An 11,081-nucleotide genomic window follows, 5' to 3' on the forward strand; every position below is an offset into this window, starting at 1 on the left:
TCCTGCGGCGCCTGCTCGCAGAGCACCGGTGCATTGTGTCTGCGGAGCTGAACTACTCAGTGGCAAACAGAGGTCCGCTGGCCGGAGTCCTGGCGTCTTCATCGAGTCTGAGAAGGCTCAGAGTCTTCGAAATCGCCAGCCACCAACCTGAAGTCCACGAGCCGTTCGCCGACAGATTCTGGTCCTTGCACTACACTGGTGAACCCGCTTTCCATCGTGTCCACGGGCATTACGCTGAGAGAATGACGATCCCCTTCCGTCTGCTCACGCGAGACGATGCCGTGCTGACTTCGTTGGACGTGGCCACAACCCAAATGAAACGCCTCGCGGCCTGGAAGCTCATCGGCTCGCTCATCCAGAACAGCACGATCACGGAACTCGCCGTCGGAGCCTGCGTCGTTACGTGCGGTCCCCCGGACCGACCGTCAGAGCCCTTTGCGCACTATCTGACCAAGAAAAACGCGACGCTTCGTAAACTTACTCTGGGAGTGGTCTACTTCGATACCGCACCCGGGTGTGACATCCTCGTGCAGGCCATCTCAGAAACGACGACGCTGCAAGAGTTGGAGGCACAGTTTCACGTGGGCAGCCCAGACAGTGCGTTCTTCACGACAGTGATTGCCGAGACCCGTAGTCTCCGCACGTTGAACCTGCGGCTCACGGGCTTCGGCGATGGACTGATTAATCCTCACCGCGCGGTCAACGTTCACGCTTGGGCCTCGGCGTTGGAGGAAAACAGGACTCTGGAGAAGTTGGTCCTCGACATTTCGTGGTCCACAAGCGAAGACTGCTGCGTCTTACTGCGAGCACTCGCGCGCAACCGCTCCATCCAGAAATTGACCTTGCGCAGCCTTCCCCACGACGGTGGCCTGCGGCAAGTTTGCGGCACGATACGGGAGTGTGGACTCGCCAACAGGGTCTGCATCGGGGACCATCGCGTTGGACCTCGAGATCTTCCAACGCTTTCCGACTGTCGCGAAGCGACGGCCGTCATTCTCAGTTACGGGTACCTTCGCGGCACCACTGACCTTCGAAGCGCCTTGGTTGTCCTGGCTACTTGCAGCCACGTCACATCGCTTACCGTGTTTCTCAACTTCTTCCACAGTGGCGTTTATGCGTCGCTGTCCGCTTACATAAGGAGCGCGTCCGCGTTGAAAGCAATTAATCTCAGTGTCCGGGTCAGCGGCTTCCACGATTCTCTAGATCGTTCTATGTCTGACTTGTGGGAAGCCTTATCGTCGAACCCCGGCATCACCAAGATCACGCTGGAGTCGATGGTGCGGTTGCGCGACGTAGTCTACCCGCTGCTCGCCTGCGCCGCTACGAATAATCCTCGTCTTTACGAGCTCTCCCTCAGCGGCTTCGGCCAGAGCTTCTACGCGGCCTTCCTGGGCCGTCTGTTGCCAGGGCTGGCCCAGAAGTACAACCTGCTTCGTCTGGAAATCCACACTAGCGTAAAGCCCAACGCCGAGATGTTCGCTGCCCAAGACATCGTGCTACGTAACTGCAGCCTCGTCGAACGAGCGACAAGATTCGTGTTGGGAGACCGCGACCCCTACTGCGCGCGGGCCTTCGAGCTCCTGTCGAAGCACCCGGTACTCGTCGACAGCGTTCGAGCCAGGTCGTCGCTAGGAGGAGAGGCCGAAGCTGCGGCCGTAGTCAGGGACGTCCAGCGGTGTCTGGACCTTGCCGACGTTCACGAGTACATGCGCCTAACCGGCGTCGTCAAGAGACGGGTCGAGTGCAATGTCCGGCGCGACGGCGGCATGCGGTTAGACCAATTGCATTACGACTGCTGGATTCGCATTCGCAAATACCTGAAGGTGGCCGATGTAATGGAACCCTGAAGAGAGTTCGCCAAGTCATTCATGGTGTAGCACCTTCGCCGAACGATCGAGTTGGAGTCTCCTCCTCCAATTCGCGCGTTCACCGACAGAGAACATTGTCCACCGTCTGAAGTCGAACACGGGAGCCCCTGTCGCTGTGTTCCGACAGAGCTGTCCAGCCCGCGGTTAGAACACTGCCGTGCTTCGATTGTGTGTCGACGCTTCTTGATGCAGTGAGCCGCGCCCTGGCAAGAGCGACTTGCGTGCAGCAAACGGTACCAATCCGGCACTCGCTCCCGTGTTGACTAATACCGTAGGCGACAAATGTGACCGGAGATGAGTTTGAGGCAAAGTGCGATTTCGGGATGTAGACTACACACGACGATTGTTTGTGTGAGCCATGCCGTATCATTTTGCGGTATCCATCATCATTATAGTCATTTTATTCCTTCTTTTAGCACCCCGAGCCCCAGGCCGTGGCTTCACCACCTGGGTCGCCCTATACCGCGTCCTCTTGAGGCTTATTTTCTATCGCTCCTTGTGAGAGAGGGAAGGAAGATTATTTTCGACCTCTGGTATATGAGTCGCTGTCTATGTACGTCCCGGGTACAGGCTGATAAACACAGCTGCTTTTAATGTCTTATCACTCATTATCATCTGCCGCCTTAGCGGCGTCCCGACAAGGCGATATATCCTGCTGCAACTAATATCACATGGTGAGAGCAAGCCCATAGAAGTTTTAATAAAGGTTTATCTTTTTATCATCAATCGCTTGTCTCGGCTTCTGATTGATTGTCCAGTCGACTTCTGGTTGACTATTTGCTGTAGCCGTCTGTAGAAGAAAGGTTCAGTCGGTTTCCTAAATGCAAGGTCCCGACGTTGCCAATACACACGCAGACGTCGCCGAAACACATGCATATGAATTGGGCACGTTTCCTTCGCACACTTAGTGGTTCGCGTCATCCTGCGCAGATCTGTAACAGCGTACAATCGCGATCTTTTTGAGGGTCAACACGGGAGCGCGTGGCTTTCCGTACTGCCGGGGCAGTTTAGCGGCGGCACCAAGAAGCAGTGCGCATGCGCCGTGGGTCTGGCGTGTGAGAATTCTACCATCGCGCGCATTGCGTCACGCAAGCACGCGCGTGTCGTCTGCTACACGCGCACCGCAACGAGGGAGCCGTACGCTTCAACAGGGGTAACAATGTTGAACTTGAAACCACATTCCACACGATGTACGAATAAACTTGAAACTGTTATTTTTTGCCGACGTTCCCAAGATCATTGTTGATCTGTAGCTAAGCTTTTGCGAGGCATATTTATTGTACTTGTGGGCGTAACAGTGACCATCCCTGTGTTCGAGGAAGGTATACGTCCACTTTACCGCATTGATCTGAGCACCTTCACCATGGCCCCGTGTTCCTGAAGACGAGAGGTGGAAAATGGTAAAACTTTCGCTGAAGGCAAATTCTCAGCGCACCATCGGCGCACAGGTGCAGAAGCCGCTGAAGAGTGTTAATAGGATCATCCAAGCATTCAGGAAGGAAGGCCACTTTTCTGACGCCCCACAGAGGCGTCGGGCAAGGGCAACGACATACGAAGAAGACACGCTTGTGGTAGCTGCAGTAGTGGAGAATCCCTTTCCGTCCTCGAGGGAAGAGCGGGAGCTGCTCGATGTGGAAGCTTCCGTTGTTACCATACGGCGACGCCTCAGGAGTGCTGGATTTCGAGGTTACGCGGCTGCACAAAAGCCCGTTGTCACCGCTTCGAACAAGGTGGCGCGAGTGCAACTGTGGACTTCCGGTGACTGAGGCCGAGCAATCCTCTCGGACGAGTCGACTTTTTCAACACGTCGAAACCAATGCGTGCGGCTGTTCTGAACGGACTTTATTTTGTGTGAAGAATTGGATTTAATATAACTTCCATGCCGTTACGAGCCAGCCAATCTGCAGGCAGTCGCGGCGAGCGGACGCACCTGCGTGAACGTGTGGGGCGCGGTGTCAAGACGTGGTCTCGGACACCGCATCGAGACCACGTCTTACTTCGCAGCGCTATACTGCAGCGAAATCTTGGACAACCTGCTGCTCCTTCCTTACGCCGCTTTCCCAGATGCTGATTTTATGTTCCAGCATGACCTTGAGCCGGTTCACATTGCGAAAACTGTGAAAGAGCGACTATAAACTCGTAGGGTCCATCTGTTCTCCTGGCCAGCCAAGGGCACTGACATGAACATCTGCGAAAATGTATGGGGCCGCATAAAAGCAGCCATGGCGTGACACCCTACTCATTCGACAACTGCGGACGAGCTGTGAGTAGCTATTTGCCAAGAGTGGGAGCATCTTAGAGCAAGCAACTTTGTGCCTGCCCTGTACTCTTCCCTACCGTCTGTAATGGCGGCAGTTGTTTCTGCAAAAGTAAATATGACAAAACATTAAAGAAAATGAAACAGCGATTGATTCCTGTTTACAGCTGTTGCTTTTGTAAGTCTTTCATTATTTTGTGAAAAATGAACAAAATAAATGTTCAGACGTTTGCATTTCTTAGCTTGTTTTCTTCATTGTGTGACCAAAAGAACCGGAGAGAAAAGAAAAAGAAAACTGGATAACGATTTCCAGGTAACTAGCGTAACGCTAAGAATGAGGAACACACCCTCTAAACTGGAAACATCTCGATTTTGCTTACAGTGATAATTTGGTCACCACCGAGGAAACACAAAAAAACCGCTAGCAGACGACAAGCGAGCGCTCCGATGACGTAATGCGCGTGAAAGGAAGCTACTCTCGCCGCGCATGCGCACAGATATCGTGAAGCACCGCTTAACGGCGGTGGTAGTGTCGAAAGCCACGCGCTCCCGTGTTCGCGCTCAAAAAGATTGCGACTGTACATACACTACAGGGCACTGTCGCTGCCTAAGTAGGATTCCCAGCATTATTTGAAACTTGAATTGCGCATTACTTGACGACAGATGACTCTTGTTGACGTTGCCGTAAGCTGGAAGAATTAGCATGCTCAAGCAGACAAACAGACACGAAATCTTCCATGGCTGATGCAAAACTTGAGGTCAAATGCGGAGGGCATATGTCCATTGCCGTTGCAAAGTGGCGTGCATGCCGGTGCATAGGAACTCGCGTCAACATTAAGTGTGACACGATTCATTTAACCACACGGCCACTGGGGTCGCGCAGGTCCGATAGAAGGACCTACGTCTGTGACTGGGGGATGACGTCAAATTTTCCTGCGCACCGAAAGCCTGACCGTTGGCTCCGACACTTTAATCGTTTGAACAATAACCATCGGGCTTTTTTTTTATCAGAGGTATCATTCGGGAAGACGATAAAACCGTGTTTATTGAGAGGGAAGGGGAGTAAGGAACGGGACCCCTGGTCCGGTCCTCCTATACGAAGTCCTAGGCGGAGGTCCGTGCCCGTCGGATCAGTGCCAGGCGGACCTCAGAGGCGCCGTCGTGAAGGACGCCTTCACACTGCTCTGGGATGCGGTAGGCAAGAAGGACGCGGGGAAAGAGAAGGAAGCGGTGCATTCTATACCGCAGCGTAGGTGGAATCGGTACTTGTGTCGGCAGAACGCACCGTAAGCGGTAAGCGCAACGGTGAATACAAAGTTGATGGGGTCCGGATCAAGTTCAGTAAAGTTTGTAAGGGTTTATACTGGTCGGATCAAGTTTCATGATATTGATAATGACACACCGGGCTGCGTGGAGAAGAGCAGGTGGCACAATGCTAACGCATACTTGAGACAACTCACAGATAAGTTCCTGCGTGAACTTCTGGCGCCACGCTTTGAATTTACGCGGCATGTGTGTTAACTGAGGCGATGCTCACGAGAGGGCGGCACAAACAGAGACGCCGAAATGGGCGGCCGTCGGGGGTTCCCTCGTTGCACAGGTAAATAATGTGGTATAAGTGTCGCATCCATAAAAATGAACTGTCGTTAGTATAGCAGGTCATTGGTAAGAGCCCTAAAACCTGTAAAACGCAACACGTTGTGCGATTTATTAACCGTCGTGGCCTCGAATCTTAAGATATTAAAGAACTGTCACCGCTGCTTTGGTACCGCCGAAATCATGGCTATATATAGCTTAACGTAAAACTCCTTGGTGTACTTCCAAAGTACATATACTAAAATTGGAACGATACAGAGAAGATTAGCATGGCCCCTGCGCAAGGATGACACGCAAAATCGTGAAGCGTTCCACATTTTTTTTTTCTTTCAGACGGAATAAGTACATATACTAAAATTGGAACGATACAGAGAAGATAAGCATGGCCCCTGCGCAAGGATGACACGCAAAATCGTGAAGCGTTCCACATTGTTTTTTTCTTTCGAATGGAATAGCACACAATGAAAGTATCCCTTTTTCTTTTCTTCAAAGATTCTCTGGAAGTAACGAGGCATTAATCTGCTTTTGGCAATTCCTTGGTGCTCGAATTTTTCGAGGACCGATCTCCGCATGCACTCTTTTCCTAAATATAAACATTATTATTATTTCTCTGATTCTGACTGAGGACCTTAACGGAGAGAGTGTAAGAGTGGGGTTGAAGACTAACATGCAGAAGACAAAGATAATGATAAATAGTCGCGCAAAGGAACAAGTGTTCAGGATCGCCAGTCGGCCTCTAGAGTCTGTGAACGAGTATGTTTATCTAGGTCAATTAATCACAGGGAACCCTGATCATGAGAAGGAAATTCACAGAATAAAAATGGGTTGGATCGCATACGGCAGACATTGCCAGCTCCTGGCTTGAAGCTTACCATTATCATTGAAAAGGAAGGTGTAGAATCAGTGCATTTTACCAGTGCTGACACATGGGGCAGAGACTTGGAGATTGACAAAGAAGCTTGAGAACGAGTTAAGGACCGCGCAAGGAGCGATGGAACGAATATTGCTAGGCATAACGTTAAGAGACAGAAAGAGAGCGGTTTGGATCAGAGAGCAAACGGGTACAGACGACATTCTAATTGACATCAAGAGAAAAAAAATGGAGCCGGGCAGGTCACGTAATGCGCCGGTTAGATAACCGTAGGACCATTAGGGTTACAGAACGGGTACCAAGAGAAGGGAAACGCAATCGAGGACGACAGAAGACTAGGTGGAGCGATGAAATTAGGAAATTCGCGGGCGCTAGTTGGAATCGGTTGGCGCAGGACGGGAGTAATTGGAGATCGCAGGGAGAGGCCTTCGTCCTGCAGTGAACATAAAGCAGGCTGATGACGATTATTATTATTATTATTATTATTATTATTATTATTATTATTATTATTATTATTATTATTATTATTATTATTATTATTATTATTATTATTATTATTATTATTTCACGGTGTCCAGTACTGATATACATCAACACCTGTCCTGCTCCTACTCCCCTGTATACGCCGTCCATTGGCGCTCTGAATTCAGTTCGGCGAAAATAACTTCGGTCTTCCCGTGCATTTCGCCTAGCGTTCCGAGTGGCCTTCGAGTATGGCCTTCGAGATCGCTGCGCACGGCACTTCGGTGGCCGGAGTAACAGCACAGTGCTCACGTCGCAGTATCCGTCCAGAGCTCATCGAGATGAAATAATAAGCCTACTCGCCCTCGGGTCAGGCATGAGAATGGCGGCGGTTGTCCCCAACCTCTACGAAGCGACGGGTGAGGAGGACATCGAGGCACCGTAGTCACGCGCGCGACGCCATCGGAGTTAAATTTAGCCCCTGGTTCGGTGTTCAGGGAGGCATAGCTCGGTAGTACGTTTTTGATGCAACGTAGAGGGGTCGCGTTTGAGAGAGCTCGTTATGTCCATCGAAACAAAAATTAAACCTGTTCTCATCAAGAGGTATATAAGGCTTACAATTTTTTTTTTTTTTTAATATGGGATTTTACGTGCCAAAACCACCCCCTGATTATGAGGCACGCTGTAGAGGGGGGGGGGGTGATCCGAAATAACTTGGACCACCTGGGGTTCTTCAACATGCACCTAAATCTAAGTCCACGGATGTTTTGCGGCATTTCGCCCGCATGAAAATGCGGCCGCCGTGGCAGGGATTTCATCTAGCGACCTCGTGCTTAGCAGCCCAAACCCCATAACCACTAAGCAACCGCGACAGTTTAAGGCTTACAAGTGAGCCATTTGTGGCAGAAAAAGACGTGCTAAGTTATCGTAGAACTATGTACGGCGCAGGAACAAGGGAGAAAAGGGACGAAATGAAACTCAGCAGATACGCCCGTTCAAACTGCGCGCGCCTAATGACGGAACCGGAAGTGTTGGACAAAAGCGTAAACGAGAAAAGTAAACGAAAGAAAAGTAAAGGTTAAGTAAGGGGTTCTATGTAAGAATACAGTGTATAGAAGGAAGAAAATCTACTATAACACTGTAGTAAGAGTAAGATAGTGTTACGTATAGGTAACGGTGGCAGAATAGGAAAGGTGCGTCTCGTCCTTTCGTCTGCTGTGCTCCGGTAGCACCAGTCACGGCTTTTCTAAATTTGGCGGCCTCTTAACTTCTGTGAGAAGACGTTAACTTTACCAATAAATAGGCTGACTTTAACCACACTGACTTAAGCTAGAAGCATTAGTACAAAATCTATACTTTCAGTTTAATATTCCGATGCAAGCATTACCGCATGCGGCTTGGCTGGATCGATAAAAGGCTGAGCTTGTTTACGGTCATGGAGGAAGGAAAGCTGTTTACGGTACATTGCTGGCGTGCTTACAAGTTGAAAAGCTACGAGATGCAGGACGCGTAAGTCGCCAGAAACTGTCCTTTCATTTCGCTAAGCTTTAAAGGTTTCGATGTAGCCCTCAGCGCCGCGGTCAGCACCAACTGCTCGACGCCCCAAGAGCGAGCAATGTCCGTCTACGAAGAAGCCGATCAGCTCTTTTACCGGCAGTTCACTTTCCAAGCTTCGTCTGCATGGCGGCCGCCCGACCCGACCCGCGTCTGCGCCGACGCGGACGCCAACTGGTCGCTGCCGGTGCTGCAGCAGGAGAAGCGAAACCTGAACGCCACCAAGAGCCTGCTGAACGACATGGAGCCCATAGCTTGGCGACGGCACACGACGTGGACCAATCGTGCCGGAAACGTGATGAACCGCGTACGCCAGAGCGCCGCGCCCGAGCTGCTCACGCAGGCGTGGTGCAAGTTCTTCCAGCTCCTCCACGACTACGACCTGGCGGGCCCCGTCCCGCTGCGCTCCTTCCACCTGTGCGAGGCGCCCGGCGCTTTCATACTCGCCCTGCAGCATTACCTGCGCTCGGCGGCCGCTGACGCCGACGAGGACGACCGCGGCGGAAGCGACAGCTGGACGTGGTTCGCCAACACGTTGAACCCGTACTACGAAGGCAACGACTTCAAGTCGACCGTCACCGACGACCGGCTCATCTTCATGACACTCGACCGGTGGTACTTCGGCCAGGACCAGACGGGGGACGTGATGTCGCCCGAGTTCAGGGTCGAGCGCTTTCTCGAGACCTTCTCCCCCGAAGGAGATGGTGCCGACGCCGACGGCTTCCACTTGGTCACGGCAGACGGCAGTGTCGACTGCCAGGACGACCCCGCCGAGCAGGAGTCGACCGTGGCTCCTTTGCACGCGGCGGAAGTCGTGGCTGCTCTCAAGCTGCTCGCCGAGGGCGGCCACCTCGTCCTGAAGATGTTCACCTTCTTCGAGCGGCCTTCCGTCACGCTGCTGTACCTGCTCAACTGCGTCTTTCGGCAGGTGCACGTCAAGAAGCCCGTGTGTAGCAAGCCCGGCAACTCCGAGGTGTACGTCGTCTGCAAGTCCTTCCGCAAGGAGGCGCTCGCGGGCGATCACGTGGCTGCCCTGACGAAACTGGTCGCGCAGAGACGGGCCTTCTGCGTGTCCAGCGTCGAAGACCTGCCCGCCAGCTTCGTGGGCCAGGTCGAAAAGTGCGCGCGATACTTTAAGGACCTCCAGGAGCGGACCATCCGCGAGAACATCCGCTGGTTTCAAAACGACATGGACCAACCTAGCTGTCTGAGACTGCAGAGCGTGAAGGACACGGTGGCCTCGCTCTACATCGAACGTTACGAATGCAAACATGTCGACCAGCCGCCCCTGCCTCTGTTGCAGGGCGGAAGCGCATTCCTCTTACGATGCCGCGGCTGGAACGTAGCTAGCTTTAGTGAGCGAAATGGACGCAGCGACTGGTGGAAGAAGCATGTTGATGAACTGCAGAAAATGCTCGACACCATACCCCTCGCGAATGTCTCCCACAAACCAACCTTCCGCAGAGCGCTGTCAGACAGGATTGCTCCACAAGCGTCTTGGATCCGCACCGGCCAGAGGTACGGGAAAGTTCCGGGTCTCTCCAAGTTCTGCTCATCTGCATTACTCGACATGGCTCTTATGCTCGGGCTCTCTGACTCCATCGACGCTGCCAATGATCTGGTCGAAAGAGTGGATACCTCAAACGTGTCTCTTGTGGATTGCGGCAAGGACAATGCAAGGTCGGCCGCGGACATTGCAAATGCAGTGTCCCAGCTGGAGTTCGGGACCCAGCTGTCGGTCAGGTTCCGAGAGACGCTGAGCCGGTTTTCGGCCGGTGTGCTCTATCTCCTCACCAGTCTCTTCAAGACCGCGACGGTGACCTTTTCAGACGTCCCGGGAACATGGCCCCTGTGGACATTCTCGGACGTCGACCTCGATTGTGCAGATACACTGCTCGAGTACTTTGCGAGAATTACGGCCGTGGAAGTTGATGCCGCTTCGACGGTACTGGAGGTCGTTCCCTTGCCCATGCTGTGCGACACAAAGTTAACCAAGTTTCTCAGGTCCATCAACGACAGCATACTACATGAGTTCGTGTCTGTTGTCCTCGCCACTGCTTGACAGTTGCCAAATGCCCTGTGACTAGTTAGGTATATGCGTATGAGCTTTTGTGTGTGCCTGTGAACTAAATGCACAGGATGTGTGTGTGTCACATGTGCGCTGTACCGATTGTGTACAGCATCCCTGTAGTAGTACCTGTCGGGACACGTCGAACATACGGCTCGTACCAGTAACATACACACGACATACAAAATATGTATCAGGCAGTGTGGCAATGTTTTAGCCAACTGGCCTAACAATTTTTTAATAGCAGCTCATCACTGGGAACATATAAACAAGTCATTGGTGTGCATCCTTTTGTCGTTAATAAATGGTGTACAGAATCGTCGCTGGGCATCTTGGAGTACTTCACTGTGAAGATTGCAAATTTATCCGTAGCAGGATTGTAGAAGCTAAGCAGCAGTTCTAATC

General features: G+C 52.1%; 1 protein-coding gene and 2 non-coding genes across 3 annotated transcripts; all 3 read left to right on the forward strand.

The window, feature by feature from the left end:
• Positions 1-5,939: 5,939 nt before the first annotated feature.
• On the forward strand, positions 5,940-6,042 carry LOC142591807 (U6 spliceosomal RNA). Its single transcript, XR_012830538.1, has one exon. It is a non-coding gene; the product is annotated as a U6 spliceosomal RNA (small nuclear RNA).
• Positions 6,043-6,056: 14 nt separating this feature from the next.
• On the forward strand, positions 6,057-6,155 carry LOC142591809 (U6 spliceosomal RNA). The gene has a single exon (XR_012830540.1). It is a non-coding gene; the product is annotated as a U6 spliceosomal RNA (small nuclear RNA).
• A 2,116-nt stretch (positions 6,156-8,271) lies between these two features.
• aft (cap methyltransferase 2) lies at positions 8,272-10,998 on the forward strand. The gene has a single exon (XM_075701940.1). The coding sequence runs from the start codon at positions 8,670-8,672 to the stop codon at positions 10,668-10,670; it is 2,001 nt and encodes a 666-aa protein (XP_075558055.1). The 5' UTR covers positions 8,272-8,669; the 3' UTR covers positions 10,671-10,998.
• Positions 10,999-11,081: the final 83 nt, after the last annotated feature.

This window comes from Dermacentor variabilis, chromosome 8 (assembly GCF_050947875.1).
Source record: "Dermacentor variabilis isolate Ectoservices chromosome 8, ASM5094787v1, whole genome shotgun sequence".
NCBI lineage: Eukaryota > Metazoa > Arthropoda > Arachnida > Ixodida > Ixodidae > Dermacentor > Dermacentor variabilis.